The 23,785-nt window shown below is 50.9% G+C and overlaps 1 protein-coding gene across 10 annotated transcripts; it reads right to left on the reverse strand.

Annotated features, from left to right (window-relative positions):
• On the reverse strand, positions 1–23,132 carry BACE1 (beta-secretase 1). Of its 10 annotated transcripts, none has more exons than XM_008516708.2 (9): positions 21,907–23,132; positions 7,878–7,966; positions 6,171–6,387; positions 5,525–5,662; positions 4,679–4,813; positions 3,607–3,708; positions 3,104–3,253; positions 2,672–2,843; positions 1–2,005 (listed from the first exon to the last, which is right to left on the reverse strand). In XM_008516708.2, exons 1-9 carry the CDS (start codon positions 22,165–22,167, stop codon positions 1,764–1,766), a joined length of 1,506 nt encoding a protein of 501 aa, XP_008514930.1. In that variant the 5' UTR covers positions 22,168–23,132; the 3' UTR covers positions 1–1,763. The 10 variants fall into 10 exon arrangements, with proteins under 10 accessions (XP_008514930.1, XP_008514933.1, XP_070481027.1 ...); XM_008516711.2 differs by having other exon boundaries at positions 5,525–5,587; positions 21,907–22,681; XM_070624926.1 differs by having other exon boundaries at positions 6,171–6,408; positions 21,907–22,636.
• Between the last annotated feature and the right edge of the window lie 653 nt (positions 23,133–23,785).

Raw genomic sequence — 23,785 nt, forward strand, 5'->3', positions numbered from 1 at the left:
TGTGACTCAATATTCTTGTTTTATTGGTTTATGGCTTGTGGGCAGCTGGCTGAGGCCAGGATCTCCAGAGGCCCTCTTTGTATTTCCCTCTCCCTCATCAGGAAATTCCACACTCGGCAAGTCCCATACCTGGAAGCAGTGTGTTGACCAGACAGGAATAGGATGCAGTGGGTATGCCAGAATAATTCAGCTCTTCCCACTAACAGTGGTATCATAGGCGTCTGTGTTGGAACTGATAGGGAGGAAATGAACTTGGTCCCCACTACGTAGCCCAAGAACCAGCCTGGGAACCCAGGTACTATTAGGAGTGGGGAGTAGAGAGATGATAGGGGGAAAGAATGGCCTCCATCGAGGGACTCTTGTGGTGAAGGAAATAAGGAAGCCCTGTGGCTGCCATCCTTTCTCTAGGCAGCCTTGATACTGAAGGCAATGATTCTAGAGCCAGAAATCCCTGTGCTCCTGACACTCTTGGTATAATACTAGTGCCCCTGCGGGATGCCTTAGCCAAATAAACGGAGGGACATTAGAGGGTGAGAGAATAATGAAACTGCTGTATTATGTAAAGATCTTACTACTACTTAACAGCTGAACAGGAAGAAATCCAGGCAGAGGGATGGGGCATCAACCCGATACCTGTTGGATGAATCTTCAGAATTCTGCTTTCAAGGATTAGGTAGGAGAGGTCTCCTATCTATTCTAGCACCTCAGCTGCAAAGCTCCAGAGGAGTAGGAGTTTAGGGGAGGGAGTGAACATGTACCCAGGAAGACAAAGCCCAGCCCTGCTGTATTTGCTATATTCCAATTGCTTTCCCACAGGGCACCTGGGGCTTAGGGGAGTTGGGCTATTTCAGTGCCACCTATCATATGTGGAGTAAAGGGTTCAGGTGGGGCAAGTGGAATTAATAAGGTAGAAATTCATTTGTTAGTTGGAACTTCTCAGTGGGCACTTTTCATTTAAGAGAGCTAAAAAGAGCTTTTTGGCTAAGTAAGCCCTTCCCGTCTCACTTTTGGTCAGGCTGCAACCACAGAGAAGAAAACATTGGGAAGTAACACCCATCTTACGAGATGGGATTCTGTCTTGGAGATGAAGTCTAAAACTGGGACTGGCGAGTGGGCATGTTTCTGCCTTTCTTAGCTTTGATCCCAACTGTTCCCTGTCTTTGCGCTGCCTCTCCTTCTCCTCTTCCAACCACCCCCATTTGCACAAATATTCACTCTAACTTTTTGTTTGGTTCAAGAGGCAATCTGCACCAATGTTCGGCTTGTTTATGCAGGCCCTGTCTCTCAAGCAAATAGCACACTGCATCCGCTCCTACTGACTGTGGCCAGCAGGAAAACAAGATTGGCTCTTTCTCTGCCAGGCTTCTGCAGAGACACACATGGGGGTAACCTGGGTGTGATGCCACTACTTCTGGAACTAAGAAAAGAAGAATACTTTGGGTTGGAGATTCAAAAGGGATGGCAGGCAAAGGTTCAGGGCTGAAGTTTCAAACAGCAGAATTTTCCCAACTCAAGTTTGAGGTGACCAAGAGTACTCCTGCGACCAGAGCGCTTCCTTCTTCCCTCTCCTGTTTCCTACAGGTGCAATCCCTGTAACCCACCTTGCCAGCTTTTCCTTTGTTCCTGTCAGGCGAGGCATTTGGTGGGGGAGTGAGGGTCCTGAGGTGCTCTGGCCACAGGTGCCTTCTGTGTCTCCTACTCATGACCAAAGTGAACCACCCACATTTGGTCCAGGGGAATCTGTCTTCTGCCCATGGACCTCCTCACTTCAACAGGGAGATGTCATCAGCAAAGTCATCGTGCTGATGGCGCAGGCAGCGGAGGCAGCGCCACTGACACACCATGAGGCAGAGTGGCAGCATGAAGAGGGCGCAGATGGCAGCCATGACATAGGCTATGGTCATGAGGGTTGATTCATCTGTCTGTGGAATGTTGTAGCCACAGTCTTCCATGTCCGGGGTGACAAAAGGGCCTTCCACCGCTGCCGTCCTAAACTCATCGTGCACTGGAGAAAGGGCAGATGGGAGTGGGCAGTTCTCGTTATCACACAGCAGTTTTGATTATACAACAAAAGAACTTCCTGATAGTGAGGCCTGGAAATTAGGCCCTGAGGAGCCTGTAGAATCCCCTTCCTTGGAGATATTTAGGAGCAGGACAGAAAGCTGGTTCTAGGTGGAGGGCTGGCTCCTCCCAGGTCTTGGGGAGCAACAACCTTTCCTGTATACTTACCCAGTAGGAATGATACCTAAAAGTCAGTAGTTCTGTGCTGACCAAAAAGCCAGCCCCATATGTATGTAGTAAACTTACCTGTCACTGCTGATGTCCCGTTGCAAGACCCTTCCACCGTTCCAAAGTAGCATTCAACCTCTCTGTACACCAGCTGACAGGGTCACTATAGGCTCAGCCTGCTGCCCTGGGATCTGGAGCTTCCCAAGGTGCTTAGGCAGCTCTTGCTGCTCTGGGTCTCCAACCGAACTGACCAATCCAGGCAGGGTCACCGTGCCAGGCAATACAAAAAGCATGGGCACTGACAGTAGCTTGTGCACAATATGTTGACACTGGCTTGAGGCAACTGTTACTACCTCCCACCCCGAAAGGGGCCCCAGTGTCCTAACTGCTGGACAGGGAGAACATGGATAGACTGGCCCACACCCATCCCTGGTGCTCTCACCGTGGCAAGCACTGACAGCAAAGCCAATTCGTTTTCGGGCCCGATCAAAGACAACGTAGAAGCCCTCCATGATAACAGCTCCCATAACAGTGCCCGTGGATGACTGTGAGATGGCGAACTTGTAACAGTCGTCTTGGGACGTGGCCACGTCTTCTACTGGCCGCAGGTATTGCTAAGTATAAGCAATCAAAGCATGACAGTGTGTCTTCCTCAACCCGTCCTTCCCACCTCTGCCTTCTACGTATCTAGGCCCTCAGGCAGTTCCCTTTGTCATCCCTGAGCTCAGAGGGATTGGTTTTTCCAAGAGCCCTTGACCACTGGACACTCATCTGTTTTGTCTTCCAAATCCTGAGAAGCCATGCCTGCTCACTATCTCCCAATATATACTTTCTCCTCTTCCTGGGATCCTACTGACTTAGGTTGGGGACGTACCTGTGGAAGGATGGTGATGCGGAAGGACTGATTGGTGACCTCCCCCATCAGGTAGAGTGAGATGACTGGGAAAATGTTCCAAGGAGTGGTGCCTGCTTGCCAGCACACCAGCTGTTCCCCAAGCCAAAAACCGTCTGGGAACTTCTCCGTCTGTGTTGGCAATAAAGGGATAGCCATGAGGGAACAGCCTCTGTCACCGTCTCACCTCTCCCATTTTCAGATAACACTCACTGGGCCCTCGATTTGCTTTTCTGTGGACTATCCAAACTGGGGAAAGGTAAGCTGAAACCCAAGGATTAGAGGAAGAGAGCAGGAGAGTGAGGCCAAAACTCTGTACCAGGGGAATTGTGTAATGAGCAAACTGAGGCCCATAAAGGACAACAGTTTTAAGAGATCCAAGTAGAAGGATCCGGGGGTAGAAATCTTGGTTCTTGTTGAGGAATGTGGAATTTCCCAGACTTCTGACACTCATCTCTTGTACCCCTGTCCTTAGTCCCACTGACCGAGGAGGCTGCCTTGATGGATTTGACAGCAGCTTCAAACACTTTCTTGGGCAAACGAAGGTTGGTGGTGCCACTGTCCACGATACTCTTGTCATAGTTGTACTAAGAGGGAGAAGAGAGAGTTAGAATGGTTGAAAGCTTTTTCTGATGTCAGGCTCTGGCCAGAATTGGAGGGGTGAGTCAGACCACTTTCAGTCCTGCCTGGGTTGGCATCCTGGCTTTGCCACTTCTTAGGTGGCAAGTTACTTAACCTCTGTGCCTCAGTTTCCTCATCTTTAAAATGAGGATAATAATAGTACCTACCTCAAAGAGTTATAAGATTAAATAAATTAACACATTTGAAGCACTTAGAATGGTGCCCGGCACAGAGGAAGCATTCAGTAAATGTTAACTCTCACTATCATGGGTGGGCATTCTCCAAATCTTGAAAATAAAAATACTTTGTATAGTGCTTTGAACTTTTTATAGTATTTTTATATCTATTCTAATTTAACATACATTAAGAACCTAGGTAAGGAAGACTCAAATGGTTTGGCTGCCATTATTGGATACCACTGTGTGCCAGGCGCTGGGATAAACACTTTATTCATTTTCTCTATCTTCACCACAGTCTTTGGAAAAGGCATTTTTACCTCTATTTTGCTGGTGAGAAAACTGAAACACAAAATAGTAACTTGCCTGAGGGCACATGGCTGGTAACCGGCAGAGCTAGAAACCCAGGTCTTTCTTGCTTCCCAGGTCTTTCTGACTCCAAAGCTGGACTCTTCCACCATATCACACTGCCTCGCAGACGACTTGCCCCAGGCCAGAAAGCAAGGCAGTGACCAGAGTCCTGACACGCTTTTTTCCTTACGAGACCATAAGCCACGTGGGCCCTGTGGAAGTGCTCTGCCAGTCTCTACCCCAACCTCAGGTCCTGCTGTGTGACCGTTCAGCTCCTGACTGTTCTAGGCTCAGCCCCCAACCCTTTCCTCAGTTCCTCACCTCTGCCTCATCCTCCCAACCTCATGACTCAGGGTGTGACCTCACGCTATGTTGCCTCCCCCCATCCTCTCCCCCTGGGTTTTATTACCTCCTTGCAGTCCATTTTCAGATCCTGTCCATTGATCTCCACCCGTACAATGATCACCTCATAATACCACTCCCGCCGGATGGGTGTGTACCAGAGGCTGCCCGTGTACAGTGAGTGGTCAATCCCCCCAATGATCTAGGGAGAAAAAGAGGCAGGTACCAGAGTGCCAGCACAGAAGGACAGCAAGTCACCCAGAGAGCAAGCAATAGGATCAGTAATTCCTGGGGAGCGGCGAGGCCCACTACAGGTCACCTTTCTCCTCTTCCTGCTTCTAAACAAATCATGCCCCAAAGTGATTTATAGTTTCTTAAATGTGTTAAGAATGTGTTCAGGGGAGGAGACTTTCCAGGATTTTTAATTATTTGTTTCAGAATCACACAGCCCTTGATATAAAGTTATTTAAACCTAAACTGACATAATAAATGTTGAATGAATGATTATTTGCTTCTATTATAAGTTTTATTGTTTCTGCTTGTTGGAGATAGAGAACCATTTGCAATTTGTCCTAATTAATAAATAGACTTTTAAACCCCTTACATCTCTGCCCTCTGGTCATCAGACTGAATAATCTTAATCTAAGAGGTCTTATTTTCATTTTCTTTAAAATTTTCCTAATCATCTCTCATCCTTTCCAGGTTTACTATAGGTGCTTTGAATCCTTTTTGGAATAATGCAAGGAAGAAAAGGATAGAAAAAGAAAAGTGGGATGGGGCTTCATAAAGAAGCTTCTCTTGATTCTAAATAGTGGAGCCCAAGCCTGTGGTGTAGCCATAAAGGGAGCGGGGGCAGATAGTACCCATGTCTCTGCCCAGTGCCAGCACCACCCCTCGCCTAGGACCTACTCACCATGCTCCCTCCGACCGAGGCCAGCACTTCTGACTGGTTGAGGGGGAAGCCAGCACCACAGAGCTGCAGGGAGAAGAGGTTGGGAACGTGGGTCTGCTTTACCAGGGAGTCAAAGAATGGCTCCAAGGAGTCATCGGGCTGTGGCAGAAAGAGACAAGGAGTGAATCCTCACACAGAGGGCCCTAATGGAAAGAGGCCAGCTACTTGCCTAAAGTGGAAGGCAAAAGGAAGAACCTGGGGGACGTTCCTTGGGAAGGGCCATCTTGAGGCACTGAGATCTGGTGGAACGAGGGTTAGCAAGAGACACTGGCAATGCAAACAGGAAGGATCGATGGGATCTTTGGTCCCCATATGCTTAACCTGTTTCAGATTTATGGGGGCCTCTTTTATTCTTAAAGATCTTAGAGTCAGTAATAACCACAGTCTGTTCCTGTGCCTATCACAGCATCTCTCACGATAGTTCTGCCCTCTATAGGGATGAAATTCAGACTGCCACCCGATCCCCCTGTTAAATAATCCTTTAAACTGATTTGTTCCCTTCCCTTAGTAAGTTCCCTCCCCTTCTCTCTCCCAACTCCATCCCTGTGTAGCATGCAGTGTGCAATGTGCAGACAGAGTGTCTAGGGCTAGGCCTTGTTCCTCTCACCCTGGCGATCTCAGCATAGGCCAGCCCCAAGATGCCCTCCCAGTTGGAGCCATTGATGAAGAACTTGTCTGATTCAGTGATGGCAGCGATGTTGGCACGCACAGTGACGTTGGGGCCATGGGGGATGCTCACCAGGTCGGTGCCCAGCTCCCCCTCCCACTTGCCCTGGGTGTAGGGCACATACACGCCCTTCCGGAGGTCCCGGTATGTGCTGGACCTGTGGAAAGGAGGCAGAATTCTGTGGATGCATAACTACAACAACTGGTAAAGGGATCCAGCGTCCAACCTACTCCCAAATGCCATACCTTACCTCAGGGGCATTCTACATAAGACAAGGTGCTTTCAGGCTGCTCAACAGACCATCCCTAGATTAGTCACCCAGAACAGAATGTACAGTGACCTTGCAAACAGATGAGAGGAGCCATTGCCGTGGCTCGCTCTCCTGTCTCCATAGCTCATATCCCTATAGCTTAAGCTCAGGCCCTGCAAAGAACAAGCCTCGGCTTTGTGTATTATGCTGGCTGCTGCTGAAGGGACAGCCAGTGAGCATCTCTTCCTCCCCCCGGCTCCATCAAGCTCCCAGAGAAAAGAAGCTATTGACTCTCTTGCTGCCTTGGGACCCGGTGGTACCATCTGAGTGGTAGACGACAGTGCCAGGCAGGGTGAAGGTTCTACATTCTTTCTGTAGAATTGTTCTACAGCAAGTTCTTCCAAAGGATGGATTTGCACAAGCGTCTCAGCAGAGCACGTAGGTATTACACACCACTTGTGTGAAACATGCTCATCGACATGTGACACCCCCCACCTGTGTGTAATCATGCTAACCACAGCGCGCATGCGCGCGTGCGTGTGTGCTTGCGTGTGTGTGTGTGTGTGTGTGTGTGTGTGTGTGTGTGTGTGATGAGGGGCAGGGATGGAACTGGGACAAGGACCTAGAATGAATTCCCTTTCATTGATCCTGACCATGCCGCACTCCCTGACTGCTTTTCTAGATAGGAAAGTTACAGAGGAAGGGGTGTAAGAAGGCAGGAGATGGGGAAGGTGGCTTTGGCATCTGCCCTAGAAGCCAAGAATGAGATTTAAACCTCTACTCATGTTTTCACACTGAGGGAAGCCTCAGACATTAGATGTCCTGTCACCACTTCCTGCTTTTATGCTAAGGGGACTCCCAATTCGTCTCTCACTGCCTCTCTTACCTTAAAAACCGTCTTCAACCTTCACTTCCTTGAGCTGTACAAAGCCTCTGGGAGTAGCCCATGGGTGAGAGTACAGCAAAGGGAGCTGTCACTGCAGCCTGCTCTGCCTAGACTTAGTTGGTGTCAGAAAACCGAGAGCCACTGAGGGAGTGTGGGATGAAGTCCCCGTGGCTCCCGACTCAGGCAGAGAGAATGAGACCCTTGAGGTGGCCCTGAGAGCTTTGAGTTGCTCTTCCTTTCCCTCCCACAGGAAGCTGCCCTGCCTCAGCACTGAAGAACTTCCTGGCTGCCCCTCAACTTGCCCTCTACTACAGGGACGTAGTACACCTCCTCAATCCCTGCCTCTCCACTCTTCTCTCCTGGTCACTGTCGCCTTCTTTTCCCTTCCCGTTCCCCAGCAGGAAGAAAGGATCTGAGGAGCTAGTCTTTCTCCCTGCAGCCCTCCCCTGACCCTTTTTGGCCCTGGATCCTTGGGAAGAGTTCTTCCCTCCAGCTCTTCCCCAGGACTCACAGCTGCCTCTGGTAGTAGCGATGCAGGAAAGGGTGGGGGGCAGCCCCCACTGCAAAGTTACTGCTGCCTGTGTCCACCAGGATGTTGAGCTGTCAGAGAAAGGGGAGAGAGAGATGTTATTGACACGAGGCTCTGGGCTCACCACCTTCATCGTCCTTCACCCCACCAGCCAGGTAGTCTCCCTCTGGAATGTCCAGGGTGAAGCTTCCGTGATGCTGGACTGGACAGGCCAGCACCTGCTAGTACCATGACCACAGATGGAACAGGGGGTCCTATGGCATCCTCTTCAGGGCCTTGGAAACATTGTGTTCACTTCTGTCTTCTCTGTAGAATCATAACATTTTCTCTGTCATCGGAGCCTCGTTATCTCCATGCGTGTGTGTGGTCTCCATTCCTGTCTCTCTGCCATCAGCTTGCCCTTCCTCGCGTCGTGTACCTGTCGGATTCTGTCTTCAGAGCCTACCCTTTCCTCTCCTTTTCTGGTTCTCCTAGGAAGCATATCACCCAGCAGGCAGCCTGGCTCAACCCCTCCAGCTCCGAGCTATTCTAGGAGCTGGCGCTGGCGAGGGGAGCTGTGGGGACCAGGATGGCATGTTGGTGACCACATGTTTCTGACCCTGCCTGCCAGAATATGGCTCTCCATGAAGGGCTCCCCTTGTGTCTCAGAGGTGACACAGACCTCTGAGTCCTACTGTCAGACATAGTGGGGAGCCAGGAACCCAGTATGATGTCTCATCTTGTCAGGTCCCTGGTTTCGGCTAAATGAATACGGACGGGCATCTTCCCGGTTCCTTCTCCTAGCATCTCTTCTGATGCCCTGACCCCTCTCTCAGTCAGTCCAGAGCCAGTTTTTGAATGTCTACTCTGTCCTCACAGGCAAAAAGAGGAAAGGCCCCTCTCCTCAGAAACACGGGAATCTGTACAGTGAATCCTCTCTTGCCACTGCTTCAGCTTCTCCCCTGACCTCAGGGCCCTTCGTTTCTGTATCCTCTCTCAGTGCAGTGAAGTCAGCTGACCTCGGTTTTGGTGCAGGCTCTGACCTTGTCACCCTGGGCAGGTCACTGTGCTTCCCTGGGCTTCAGTTTCCTCCTCTCTGCCAGATCCTCTCACTGCCTCCGGCTCCTTCCTGCTCTCAGTGGTCCTCTGTGGCTCTGCTGACTGCACCTCCCCCAGCCCCCACTCAGGCTTCCTGGCCTCCTCGTGTCCCCAGAGACTCCTCTCCACTGTCGCCCCAGCCCTCTGACCTGCCTCAGCCCTCCTTCCCAGCCCGTACTCCTGGCCTGGTGCCCATCTCCCTCCCTGCCCTTCTCCCCCTGCGTCTCCCGCTGCCCCTCTCCCTGGTCTCTGAGCAGCCACCGGCTCCAGATGCTGTGCTTTCAGAGAATCAATAGACCTGGAGGCACAGCAGTTCAGATTTCAATCAACCAGGTTAATGATTAAAAAGCCTTCTTCACCCACCTACTCCCCAAGATCCTCCTCCCCCTCCCGCCCCCCTGCTAGGACTCTGCTCCCTGGACCAGGTCAGCCTCATATTTACAGGGATCCCTGCTACCACTGGACCCCCAAAAAAGAGTGTCTCCCCCACAACACTGGTCCCCGTAGCTGTGTGAGGGAGAACTACCTGGAATATATGTGCCTGGCAGGCTCTAGAAAAATAGGACCACTTTTTACACTGGAATGCAGCCTTTATCTGGGGGCTCTGTGTCCCAGCTGTTCCAGGCGCCCCCACACCACTCCTCTCCTCTGTTGCAGGGGGAGGAGCTCTCTCTGCAGGCCACTCCCTCCCCAGCCAGGAGGGCTGGTCACTCTTGTTGCCCTTCCAGCCCCAGCCTTTTTCCTCATCTGAGGAAGGTCCACCTAAAGGGGGTTGAAGCCCAGGGAGGAACGGCCCTTCCACTCCGATCTCCCTCACTTCCCCCTACTCAGCCCCATACCAGGAAGTCAGGCTGCCACTGCTCTCTCTGCCTCCTCCTCTCCACCCTCCACAACAAAGTGGGAGACTGAAATAATAAATAGTTGCCATTCCCTCCTGAGCAAATGTCTGACCGTCTGTCTGCCCTTTGCACTGTGATCCTGCTTCTGAGAGGAGTGGTTTCTGGTCCTATCCTTCTACTTTTCTAAGGCAAGCCCCTTGGGCAGCTTCCAGCAGCCTTTCTCCCCTTCCTGTGCCCACAGAGGCCTCCTACAGGGCAGGGGCCTTAGGGAACTGAGCCACCACACGCATGAAACAGGGCAGTTAAGGGCAGCCTGAAAGAGGAAAATAAGTGGTGAAAGGGTTGCGTGCAGCCGAACCTCCTGAGCAGATGCCCTCACCTCTCATTTCACCCAACAGAGGCCATCAGGTGGGACGTCCCTCATCTCCTACAATCAGTCATTGCAACCTGCCTGCGGCTGTGCTGGCCATCCTTTCTCTCAGCTGTCCTTTCTCCTGGATCAGGAGTGGACTTCAGCTAGGCTTGGGAGCCAATCCCCTCCTCACTTCTCAGGCACCCTACTCTATTAATCATCCCTTTCCCTCAGGTAGATTCAACCGTCATGCCAGTCCCCACCTCCCACCCCCTAAATCTGGATTCTTCCTATTGGCATTTACAAATGCTTGAGTCTCTTCATTAAAAAAAATCTTTCATTTCACATCCGCCTCCAGTTACCCTCTCTCTCTCTCCTGTCTTCACAACCCAAGTTCTCAGCCAGGCTGTCTTCATTTCTTCACCTCCCACTCATTCCTCAACCCATTCTAAAACTGAGTTTCGCCCTATCCCTCCCTCCACTATAAAACAGCCCTTACTACAGTTACCAATGATTTCATGTCACCAAATACCAAAGACATTTTTCAGATCAGTCCTCATCTTACTTGACTTCTCCGGAGCATTCAACACTGCTGACCTGTCCCTCTTCGAAACACTCTTCTCTGTCGCCCCATGCTGTGGTTGGCCTCCCACCTCTCTGATCATATCTTCTCTGTCTACCTTGTAGGGTCACTTCTCAAGGCTTGGGCTTTGGCCCTCCTCCTCTCCCACTATTCTGTCTCCCTGAGACGTCTCACCCGTGGCTGCGGCTGTGGCTGCAATTACTGCTTACATCCTGATGAGTCCTAAGCTCTAGCCTTTTCCTCCTCTTTGAGCTGTAGAAGCACACATTGAACTGCCTCACAGATACCTCAAATTCAGGATGTCCAAAGCTGCCCTTAGAGTCCTGCCCATCTGTCTTTTCCCAGTGTTCCCTATATTAGTGGATGGTGTCACCATCCATCTGTTCCACAAGTCAGCAATTTTAGAGACACCCTAACATTTCCTCTTTTTCACATCTCTATCCAATGCATCAACAAGTCCTGTCCAATTAACCTTCTTAAAAGTCTCTTGAATTTATTCATTTCTGGCCATCTCCTTTGCCACCCCTAGGCCAAGCTATCATCTCATTCAGGAATATCACAATAGCTTCTCGACTAGTCTTGGCACATCCAACCTAGACCTCTCTAACCTGTTTCTGCACTGTGGCTAGAGTGATCTTTTCAAAGGGCAAATTTGACCATGTTACCCTCTGATGTCAATTGTTTCCCTTTGCTATTAAAAACTTAAAGCTTTAACATTTCCTACAGGGCCCTTCATGGTCCGACCTTCCCTCCATATCCAGCCTAGCCTGTCCCATACTCCTCCAAGCCCTCTGCCCACTAGCAACACTGGCCTCATTTCAGGTCCTCAAACCAGCCATGGTCCCTCCCTGCAAAGGCTGGTGCACAGTCATTCACTGTGCCTAGACCACCCTTCTTGCCCTTGCGGTTGTGTCTGCTCATCTCCTATCATCCTTCAGTCTAAGCCCAAAAGGACTTCCTAAGAGAAAAAGGCTAGGTCATATTCTCCTATTAAAATGCTTCCATAGAGGGGCCGGCCTGGTGGCGCAGTGGTTAAGTGCTCACATTCCGCTTCGGTGGCCTGGGGTTCGCTGGTTCGGATCCCAGGTGCGGACGTGACACCGCTTGGCACACCATGCTGTGGTAGATGTCCCACATATAAAGCAGAGGAAGATAGGCATGGATGTTAGCTCAGGGCCAGTCTTCCTCAGCAAAAAAAGGAGGATTGGCAGCACTTAGCTCAGGGATAATCTTCCTCAAAAAAAAAAAAGCTTCCATAGAACTTGCCACCCTGTAATTTCACATTGAATCGCACCTTCTCTTGTATCTAATCTAATTTTTTAAAAATCCCCATTGTGTCCCTAGTGGGTATCTCACAGTGCCTGGCATAGGTGTTTCTTGAATTAATGAATGGTTAAAGGAAAGAAAAGGAGAAAGAGCTCATCCACCCTATTTTGGGGGAGGAGGAGCTTTCACTGGCTTTCAAACAGTGGGTCTTTTTAGGTGATAGAAGTGTCTGTAGCTCAGACCTGCCTTCCTCTCACCAGGCCCCCTGGTTTGACACAAGATGAGAGTCTTCAGCAGCCTGAGTCCTGGAGCCATCTTACCTCTTCCCCATCCCTTGGGGCCAGGCGCACTCAGGAGTCCCCGTAGCTATAGCCTATAGATGCCCAGGGGGCTGCAGCCTGGGGTCAGGGCTAGGTCAGTGCCAATCACTTAACAAACAAATGTGCCCCCTGGGGCCTCTGAGGGAAGGCAGCTTCATGGGAAGTGCTAACAAGCCCCACAGGGAAAGGCACACCTGCTTGGTTCACTCTGCAGTCCACTCTTCAGTGGAGGCTTCCCTGGTTTTCACAATAGATCTTGGGTGATAAGATAGGTATGGCTCTGATGAGCTTGGGATAAGCTCTTTGTTCCCCAAAACCCACCTATCTTGGCCCCAGCTCTCACTCGAAGACAGGGATAGCTCAGGTTCTTCTGGATGAAAAGAGCCTTTGGGAGTTATCTGTGCATTAGTCTGAAGAGATGGGGATCCTTTCCAATTCTGAAAGACGTCTAGTTAATTAAGATCCACAGCCTTTCTTGGTAGCCTATCCCAGGGTCTTACCACTTTGGCAAGCCTCTGGGAGGGGCTTTAACTCTAATTCTTCCTACTAAAGAGGAAGTCTACTTCCGTCTATGTGGGCCTCAGGGTTAATGGAGGAAGGGCTCTTATCCTCTTGTCTAACAAGCCTTTTAGCTAAAGCTGAGATGTAGAAGAGGGTAACATGGTCAAATTTGCCCTTTGAAAAGATCACTCTAGCCACAGTGCAGAAACAGGTTAGAGAGGTCCAGGGTGGATGTGCCTTTCTTCCACTTTACCGAGGAGGAAACTGAGACCTAGAGTGAGTAAGAAACTTGACCCATCTTACACAATAAGCCACAAAGCTAGGACAAGAATCTGATGGTTCTAGCCAACTCCAAGTCTGATCCTTCATCTCCTTGACCTTCCTGTTTCTCTCGTTTGGGAAGGAAGCATGTGGTAGATTGTTACACTAATGAATCACACCCTCCCATATCCATGCCCTGGTGTGACCCCTCCAACATTGACTGCGGGCTTGGCCATGACTGCTTTGGCCAATGGGACATCAGCAAAGGAGGAAAGCGGAGGCTTGATAAGTGCTTGTGCACTGGAATTCACCTCTTGGAATGCTGCCCTGAAACTGTATGTGAAGAAGCTCAGTCCTGCCTCCTTGAGGAGGAAAGACTTCACGGAGAAAGAGGTCCAGCCAGCCCAGCTTTGTCCAGCCCCGCAGCTGCCCCAGCTGCTGAATGCAGCCACATGAGTGAGCCCAGGTAAGACCTGTAGAAGAACCACAAGCCAACCCACAGGATCCTGAGAAACAAAATGGCTCTTCTTTCCAGCCACCAAATTTTGGAGTAGTTTCCTACACAGCATCAAATAACTCATACAAAACTATCTGAATCAAATACTGAGATCCTTACCCTTGGGGGCATCTAACCAACCATAGGTCAACTCCACTGAACATCTCTCATCACTTTTCTCCTTCCTCACCATGCTTCTTGTGAAGTTTCTCAATAGTGTGGTGCTCTCTCACCTCTGCACCTTTGCATATGCTGTTTCCTATGCCCCAAACAGTCTCTCCCTGTTTTGTCTAACTTCTATTCGCCTTTCAAGTCACAGTTTAAACATCCTTTCTCCCAAAGGTCTTGCCCTGATGCCCCCAGACACGATTAGTCTCCTTCTCTTACAGGTCCTCAGTATCACCTGTGCTTCTTTGTATACTTCTCATCAAACTTTTAATCGTTTATCTAATGTCTCTCTGTCCCACACAATATGAGCTGCACAAGGGTAGGGAGCACATTTGTATCCTTATTGTCTAATTCTTAGCTAGCTCTCAGTAGGTGTTCCATAATGATTTTTTTAATTAACTGACAGTAATTGCCTCATTTCCTGCAGGTCTAAGTGACCCTACAGACTCTTGCTACTAGTTCTCAGCCCCAGGGACCTTGCAAGGGTGATTTTCCATCTGGTACTGTGCATGGTGATGATGACAACTGATGCCCACCATAGCCATGAAATTGTCTGACTATCCACCCAGGTTCTTAGAGCATCATAGTGACTTCAGGACTCCTTGGTCTCCGAGCCTTCTGAGCCGGCTTCATCCGCTTTCCTGAGTGGATATTCCCTGACCTGAGCTTGCCCAAGGCTGAGAGAAGGGGACAAGGAAGGACACGAGGAACCTAAAGTCAGCACCTGGGAGTGGCTGAGGGCCAGCAGAGCACACAGCTCCTTCCTGAGTCCAGCGATTGGGTCTCGTCCAGGTTCCTCCCACCTTGACCAAGTCAGCTGACCCTCTGGAAATGGACTCCTTTCCCCAGACATATCTTGTGTCTTCCTTCACTCTCCAGGCTGAAGCTGGCAATCGATACCTGGAAGCGAGCAGGCTTCCTGGTGCACCTTACTCCACTCTGGGCTGGGTTTTTTTAAGGAATCCCAAGGTGTCTGGGTCACCCCAAACCTTATCTAGTATACCCTTCTCCCTTCAGACAGGATGCTCCATTTCCCCCAGCCCCAAACCCAGCTCCATTAACATTTATCAGTGCTTCCTATTCAAATGAGATGATAAATATGAAAATATATGTCTGTTCTTAAAGAACAGATTTAAGACAATGGTTTTTAAGCTTTTTTTTAAGCAGCAGAACCCTTTTCCAATCTCATGCAGGATCCCAGTGTATCAAAGAGAAAAAAGCAGAGATGTTCTCCTTGAGGAAGAGGTTTTACTTCCTCCGTCTCCATCCCCTACCGCCGTCCCCGTGGTGGCTCTTGAGGCATCTCTTTAGCACCTTCAGCCTCCATGGAACCTACCTGGAAAGCCCCTGGTCTGTGAGGTATCCCAGCAGCTGTTAACTACCTGCTTTTCATTGTCAGACAGCAAGTCCTTCCTATTGTCTAACCTTGTCCCACCCACAGGTTGCAGTGGCTTTAATCTTCTCTGGGTCTGTCCTCAGTTGAAAACGCAGCTGATGTCTGGCATAAGCCCATTTTCCCCCAGCCACCTGGGTTATGCTCAGCACACGGGCTTGTCTGCGCAAGCCGTTGGGAGTTACCGGGGTTCACTCCTTGTGCTATTGAGTGAAAACTCCACAGGCACTAGAAGAGAATAATTGGTGGGGTTCCCCAACCCCAAGAGGCCAATCAAGGAGACCTCCAGCTTGGACACAGTGGGTTTACAGTGGGCAGCAGACAGGGCATTCACAGGGTGCTAACAGTTCAGGAGGTCTGGGGAGAGAGGACAGGCCGGGTTGGGAGAGGCAGGGAGCTCAGTCAGTTTGCTCTGTGGCTTTGTCAGAGTTGACAGAAAAGACCGAGGTGTCCTGGCTCCCCCATATGAGCCCTTAGGACTATTGATTCATCATTCTCCTCAGAGGGAGCATCTCCTCCCTCTCAGGAACCACTGGCTACAGCACCTGAGGATGTGGCGGGTGAGCATCAGCAAATGCTTTCCAGCCTTCTGAGCCCAACCTGCCAAGGGAAGCTCAGGGCAGCTCTAGAACCTGGAAAGCGGTCTGGCTCCTTCCCAGAACTCTCCACTGCCCAGGCCCCTAAGAGAGATGGCTCCCAGCAAACAGAAATCAGTTGTCAGTACAGGGGCTTCCCTGAGAGATGTTTCTCTTCCTGGATTTTCGACCAGAATTTTCTGCTTAGCCCTTTATTGGAGACACCCAAGAGGTCACAATCTTTCTCAACGCCCCTCACTCTCAGCTGAACTCTTTCTTTCCTGATCTGGAGAGGCAGAGGAGGAGAAGTGTGTGAAATGAAAGCATGAGGGTCCTAGAAAAGTCCCGTGTGCAACCTGAAGCCCAACCAGGTCCAGCCAGGTAGGAGGGGAGGGAGGAGGAAGGGAGGAAGAAGGAGGGGATGGAGGGAGGAAGGAAAGGGAGGGAGAGAGGAGGGGGATGGAGGGAGCAAGGAAGGAAGAAAAGGGAGGGAGAGAGGAGGGGGAGGGAGGGAGGAAGGAAGGAAAGGAAGGGAGGAAGAAAGGAAGGCAGGAAGGGAGGGAGGAAGGAAGGAAACAAACCTGGAATTCTACTGTATAAAAACAATAAAAGCTGGGGCTGGCCCCGTGGCCGAGTGGTTAAGTTCGCACGCTCCGCTGCAGGCGGCCCAGTGTTTCGTTGGTGCGATGGCACTGCTCATCAAGCCACGCTGGGGCAGCGTCCCACATGCCACAACTAGAAGAACCCACAACGAAGAATATACAACTATGTACTGGGGGGCTTTGGGGAGAAAAAGGAAAAAAATAAAATCTTAAAAAAAAACCCAAAAAAACCAATAAAAGCTGAGCTATTCTGGGAGGGCTGGGAGATGTGAGGGCAGGTGGGAGGGGGGAGGGGGGAGGGCTTGGTGATGGGGAGGGTGGATGGTCCAGATTTGCCTGCTTACCTTTCTCCTTCACGCTGAGGTCCCTTTATAGACTCCCACAAATTGCAATTTGAAAACCATTCTAGGGAGGGGGGAGGAAAGCCACTTGGCCTTTCTTGGTTTCTGAGACCCCAAATCCTCACAGTTTTCTTCTCTGAACATTTTCTCTTGCTCCCTTGATCCCTAGTCTACACCCAACATCTTTCCCTAATCGTTTTCCTCTTTTCTCTCCATTCTCTCAAAGAGCAAGTCCGTGTGCTAATTTCCCTTCCACAACCACCTCTCTGCAGGCGACTCCCAAGTCTACCTGTCCAGTCTTAATGTTTCTCCTGTTTCCAGATCCCCATTCTCAGCTGGTTGCTGGATCCACAGGAATGGTCCCCTGGCATCTCAAAGTCAACCAACACGTCCCAGACTGTAGAACCCTGGAAAGACTCAGGATTTGGACTTGGCATTTAAAGACCTGGATTTGAACGTCAGCTCTGCTCTTAGCTGAGTAACTCTGGGCAAACCACTTACACTCTCTGAGCCTGTTTCCTTATCCCCCAAATGGACATGCTAATACCTATGCCTTGTAATTAAAGCAGAATAATGAACACGGAATTTTGGTGAACTATATTGTGCTTTAAAATCTTGCTCCTTTTGCTGTGTTCCCTGGCACACACGCAGTCAGAGGAGTTAAAAAGGAGGGGAACCATCTTCTCTTCCCTCTCCCTCACCAGGGCAGAGAACACCCGGTGGTGGAACCGACGTGGGAATGCCAGCTCTCTGAGGACGTCTCCTTTCTGTCCTCACCGCCACACTCTCTTTCAGGCCCTTGTATCCTGAGATCGTCGTCTTGGGCTCTAGACTATCCAAGTTATTCTCCACACTGGAGTTGTTTTCCTAGAACCAAAACTATACTAGACCATTCCCCTTCTCATACACTCCAAGGACTCTCTGCGGCCTCCAGAATAAAACCCAAACTCCACCCAGCCTCACAGCATCCCTACCACAGCGTCCAGCTTCTTAGCACAGCTCATGCCTCTCTTCATGAAGTGTCCCCACATCCCTCCAAATAGCGAAGCTTTCCCATCTTTCTAGGCCATATTCAAATGGTACCTTTTCCAGCAAACCTTTCCTAACGTCATCTCAGAAGTAGCCACTTCTTTCTCTGCACTTCCAAGACTCACTGTCTTCTCTTTGTACCAAACGCATTCGGTCTTGTATGGTGTTTAGCTGTTTCTATGTCTGTGTCTCACACCAAATCATGAGCTCTCCAAGCGCTAAGACTATGACATTATTTTTCTCTTCTGCACACAGTAGGTGCTCAACCAACATTTGTTAAACTGAATTGACTATCACCAGATTTTGATGCTAACAATTAAAGCATTGTCCTCTGTTTGGATAGTGATGCTCATATCATTAAAATGAGATGCTGTCCTTTCATTTAAGTGAAAGAATGAAAACACTTTCTCCAAGAGCTGCAGTTCTGCACTTACAAATGCCCATCAGCATTCTACTTAGATGTCTTACACTGTATTCCTTCATTCACTTGACGTTTTTTAGGTGCATGTTCTGAGCCTGGCGCTGTGATGGATATTAGATAAAGAGGGATGAGACATTGCAAAAAAATAAATTAAAAAATGTAAAAGACATTGTCTTCAAGAGCTTGACGTTTTATGAGGGAAACAAACACAAAAACAGTTACAATGCGTTGCGACAAGTGTAGGAAGGGAGACACGGGCGGGTGTCATGGGAGGATGGAGGGGGCTGCTCATGATAAACTCTCTCTTCTCCCCCAAGACACACAGATTGGTGGCATGGTGCAGTCGGGAGATCAAGGGTGAGGCAGGGTCTCAGCCTACGGGCGTGCCACCTGGCCAATTATTCAACTTTCAGTTCCCATTTCTTCTGCTGGAAGCTTTGAATGATAAGACTTTTTATACACATTGCAGGAATTACTGTAAAGACCAACATAACCTATGTGGAATATATTTTAGAACTTCACATAAACTCAACCATAAATACAAATATATGTGTGTACACAAGTACTACTAAACCATCCCCTGCTGCCAACCTTCCTGCTCCCACAAATGGTCTTATTATTCTCCAATTCACCCCAGATCAGAATCTCAAAATCATTTTTGTTCCTTCTTCCTCACTCTTCACATGACGTCACTAAGTCCTGTCCATCTGCCTCGTGCTGTTCCTTGCATCCTCGTCATCCCTTCCCTTTCCCTCTTATCACAGCCTCATTCCCTTCTTGTTATAGTGCCTCACACTTGGACCTTTGTGAGCCTCCTGCAGCCTGTATCTCTCAGTTCCATTCTTTCTAAAATTCAGATGTCTCTTTGTAAACAATTATTTCTTTATGTCATTCCCCTGCACAAATAAATTCAGTTTTCCCCTTATTTCTTCAGACTGAGGTCCAAACCTTCTAGCTTGACATTTAAGGCTTTTGGCAATTTGGCTCTATCTTCTTTACCCAAACCTGTGACATTAGCTGGACTGGGTTTCTCACGGTCTCCTGAGCAAACGTGCATAAGCCCAAACACACACACCTCACTCTCTCACTCACTGTGGCCTCCTTGGTCTCAGGGGTAGGGTGGGAAAGAGTAGACATTCATGTAAAGAGCAACTACAGTTTGGTGGGACAGGTGCCATTTCTCCACTGGGAATGGCTCCCACCTCCTACCCATCCTTCAAGACCCTGCTCACTGACGTCTCCTGTGCGAGGCCTTCCTTGATTTGAGCTCCTCCTGAACACTTACAGCACTCACTCACTGGACTACTATAGATCAGTGCTTCTCAAACTTGAGACACAGCCCTGGAGATTCTGACTCTGTAGGTCTGGGGCCAGAGAATTTATATTTCTAACAGACTGTGATGACAAGGGTCTGGGGTCCTCACTTTGAGTCCACTGCTGTGGATTACCTTGAACTAATGCACAGACTGCCACTTCTACTCTAAGCTCTTTGATGGCAGAAAGTGTATCTTCTATCTCTTTGTGGATCAGCTCCCCCAAATCCAGCAATTAATTGCCTGGCGCAGAGAAAGTGCTCCCCAAGTTCCACTTTCACTCATTCAGAGTACTCTGCGGTTCACGTTCTCATTTGGTGCTTACAATAGGGAGAAAGGGCATCCTTCTCGCAGACTGCTGGGGAGAGAATCAGAGTCATCACGGGAGCAGGGAAGGCTGGCGTTGGCTTGGGTTGAAGCCATAGGGAGACCACAGAGTTGCTCTAATCGTGGTCTCCCTGGCACTAGCTCTTCGGGCTGGTGTTGGACTTTAAGCTCACTTTCCCCTTCTCCTTGGAAGGAGGGAGAAGGAACTGACGTTGACTGGGCAGTTACTCTCTGTCAATTTTTGGGCTGGGGGATGTATCCAGCATCCCAGTATCCAGTATCCCAAACACTGTCTCAGGGGTCCAGGGAAGTACCGTAACTGGTCCCTCAGTTCTACACGTGTAGACACGGAAGCCCAGAACACCCAAGTTTTTATGCTTCATTGCATAGCACAGAGGAGGCAGAAGTGGCCAGACAAGTTAGGAAACCAACCATGACTACATATTTATTGGAGGTCAATTATGCGTTCAGGTGCATTGTTCTAGGTGCTTTCACCTACTCGGTCTCATTTAATCCTCACAATTATGTTGCAAAGGAGATCCATTTCACCCACTTTAAACACAAGGCAACAGCCTCAGAGAGGTTGTACAATTTGCCCAAGGCCACACAGCTGGGAAAAGGAAAAGCTGTGGGTTGTAGAGCTGGAATTCCTGGTCTGTCTGACCACAAAGCCCTTGTTGGTTTCACAGCCCCGTCTGTGTCCACGTCACAGGGTCTGTGCACAGTTTGCGTGGCACATCAGTAGCAGGAACAAGAGTAAGTCCCAGGTCTTGACATCTCCCTGCTCCCTGACAATACCTTGCACACTGTTGGCTCAGGCTGCAGGGACCCTGGATTCAGGCTCCACCCTCACACTGACTTGAGGCTGTTTCTGGGGAAGTTATGATGCATAGGAAAGGGGGAGGGGGGCTCGGGGGGAAGGACAGAACCTTGGATCAGCTGGGAGGTAGGCCTGGGTGCTAGGGACCCACGTTTCTCCCAGATCCAGTGTAAGTGCTGTCTGGCAAGTCCTGAGAAGAGTGGCTGTTCCCTCTACACACAGGCACACTTGAACCTTCACAGACCCTCCCAAGGACGGGCCTCTGGGACACAGATCCGGGGGAGGAGGGTGCCTCACAGAGATGTGCAGGCTCAGATTCAAGGTGACACACACCAGCACAGACAGAACCATCCTGCCACCCATGCCCAGACTCACCCACAGAGGAGGCAAATGCACCCAGAGGTCAGCCACAGCACCCCACAGAGGGCTGCTCATGCCCACACGCCCACCCACTCACAGGGGCGCAGGGGGTGCAGTCCCCACGAGGCAGCTTGGAGGGTTGTGAGGAAGGATGGGGAGAGCTGGCAGTGTTTCCTCCATCGCTGCCATGCCCCCATCCCCCCAATACCTCTCAGCTCATGGAAGAGTCTCATTCTTAGAAGGGGACTCTGGCTCCTTTGCTAGGATTTGTCCTTTCCTAGGCTCAGTTTAGTCCCCTCTGTCCTCTGCTCCGGAGGCATGGGGTGGGGGAGGGGCTGGAGTGCAGAATGCAAAGCGGGGAGGAGGGAGGAAGGAGAGGCTAGGGGAAGGCAAGAGTCTGCCCAGGGCTTCTGGGCTAGAGCGGAGGTCAAGAGGAGCTCGGGAACCTTGCTTTGCTGTCCCTGTGGCAGCCCAGACAGCAGGAGAGAAGGGCTGACCCAACTCTGCCAGGATTCCTCGGTCCTCAGGTGCTGGGAACCATGGTCAGAACCCCAGATTCCCGGAACACCAGAGGAGGGGAGAGTGGTGGGGTTGGGAGACTCAGGCTCGGCCAGGGCTGACACCTGTTCCTAGCGCCCCTGTGGCTGGGACCCTTCCCCAAGTCAGCCTCCCCCGACTCAAGTGTTTCTCTTGCCCCAGATCCTTACTGAGGGGGTATGTGTGAGATTGCCAGGAAGGGGAGGGCAGTCAGACAGGGGCGATTGGGAAGCCTGTGAGGCGAAGGGAGGGAGGAAAGAGGAGCTCCGGGGATGACTTCTGCCAAGAGTCCCAAAGGAAAGGTTTAAGAGAGGGTCCCTCCTGCCCGCGCCATCCTGCCCATGTTAGCAGAGGCCAACATGCTGCATCCCCGGCCTGTGTCCCCTCTGTTCATGCAGGAAGGAGGGTAGGGCTGGCCTGGTGACCTTACCGTCTGTGGGGGGCTGCCCACGGTCATCTCCACGTAGTAGCCCTGACCGGACTTGCCCCTCAGGTTGTCCACCATGTCCACAAAGCTGCCCCTCTGGCCGGTCTCCTCCGGCTCCTCGTCAGTCTCCCGGGGCAGCCGTAGCCCCAGGGGGGCGCCCCCCAGCCCGCTTCGCAGGGGCAGTCGGATGCCCGGCTGGGTGCAGCGGGCAGGCAGCACTCCCGAGCCCACCCACAGCAGGAGCCAGGGCAGTACTTGGGCCATGGTGGGCCCTGGCCTTCGGGCCTCTCTGGGCTCACTCTGGCCCACGTCCGTCCCTGTTGCCTGCCCCCAACTCTGGGCGCTGCTGGCAGCTTCTCAGGAGAGTGAGCTGTGAGGCATCGGGGCTCCAGAGCCTGCAGGCCCCTCGGCCAGCCCGCCGTCCAGGCTGTGGGTATCAGGCCGGAGAAATCCACAAGGAGAGAGAAGGGGAGGAGATGGATCCGAAGGCTGGCTACATCTGGCCGCCGGCATCCAGCCTCAGCAGAGGTCTGGGAGAGGAGGGCTCTGGCCCCCTGGGGGGGTGGGAGGGGCGGGCATGGCAGGTCACGGCTGGTTTCCTGGTCCTCCTGGTGGGTCGGCAGCGGAGGAAGGGGCAGGGGTCCTGGGCTCCTGCGGCTGCGTTTGCTGGTCAGGCCACCATAATCCAGCTCCCAGCTCCCAGGCAGGCTGGGGAGGCGGAAAGACTTGTGGCGGTGGCTGTCAAAGCCAAAGGGTTTTCGCTTTTCCCTGGGATCGCTGGGAAGTGTAGTCTTCCCATGGCAGGCAGCCCAGCTTCCGGGGTTGGTGAGGGGTCTGGGATGCCCTCTGCCGAGATGGAGTCCACCCTGCAGGACCCTGGCGGGAAAGCTTTCCTCTGTCCTTGCTGGGCGGGAAGGGCGGTCAGGATGGAGTGGCGGTAGACTTTTCTCATTCTGTCAGTCCTTCATTCTGCATTTATTGAGCAGCCACTGTATGCCAGGCACTCTGCCAGGCACTGGGGCTACAGAGAGAAATAAAATGCACATGCACCTTACAAAATGATGTGGCTTTAAGGAGTAGGGACTTGGGGGACTTCTGGGGGATCTGGGAAGGCTCAATGGGAGGAGGTGGTATTTAATTTGAGCCTTAAAGAATGGGTGGGATTTCCACGAGCAGAGATTGGAGGAGCAAGAATAAGGGGGCTAGAAGGGTGTTCTAAGCAGCCGACTGCATCAGCATGGTCCAAAGGGGAAAAGCGTGGGGCGGTCTGTCTTCCCCGGAGCCTGCGCTCTGTGGACAGGTGAGAGCAGCCGGGACTGCTCTCATCTGAATCTGTCCCTCACCTCCACCCTAGACACTGGGAATCCGCAAGACCCTCCTGATTTCTGTGCTATAAGTCAGACTGAGGGTAAATGACTGACGTCAGCTTTGAAGTGTTATCACTCCGAGAAGTATCTGTATATTAATTGGTAAGAGCTTAAAACAAAAAGCTTTAGAGCTCTAATAGCTTAAAGGAGAAAAGCCATATGATTATATGAACATATTATTTATCAAATATGGAAAGCTTTTGTTAAAATTCAGTAGTTCTGATAAATGCTAAGGGGAAACTTCTTAAACAAGATAACGGAAATCGTAGAAAGCATAATAATAACAGGCTACAGTTATTCCCCTTAAAGTCAGGCTTAGGAAAGGGAAGGCCGTTTTCACCACTCCTATCCCATATAGCTAACTCAAAAGGAGGACAAAAGGGAACAAGAGTTATTAATGTTACAAAGCAGGGGCCGGCCAGTGGCATAGCTGTTAAATTTGGGCTCTGCTTTAGGGGCCTGGGCGTGGACCTACACACCCACCGCTCATCAGGCCGTGCTGTGGCAGCAGCCCA

Source organism: Equus przewalskii, chromosome 6, assembly GCF_037783145.1.
Source record: "Equus przewalskii isolate Varuska chromosome 6, EquPr2, whole genome shotgun sequence".
Taxonomy (NCBI): domain Eukaryota; kingdom Metazoa; phylum Chordata; class Mammalia; order Perissodactyla; family Equidae; genus Equus; species Equus przewalskii.

Excerpts from the sequence above, each read along its gene's own strand:
- BACE1 (XM_070624925.1), bottom strand. The coding sequence starts at position 22,167 with ATGGCCCAAGTACTGCCCTGGCTCCTGCTGTGGGTGGGCTCGGGAGTG. Across the intron at positions 7,967-21,906 it reads TGGGCAGCCCCCCACAGACG|CTCAACATCCTGGTGGACAC; the intron begins GTAAGGTCACCA and ends TTTCTCTGACAG. Across the intron at positions 4,814-5,524 it reads CCTCGGTCGGAGGGAGCATG|ATCATTGGGGGGATTGACCA; the intron begins GTGAGTAGGTCC and ends TTTTCTCCCTAG.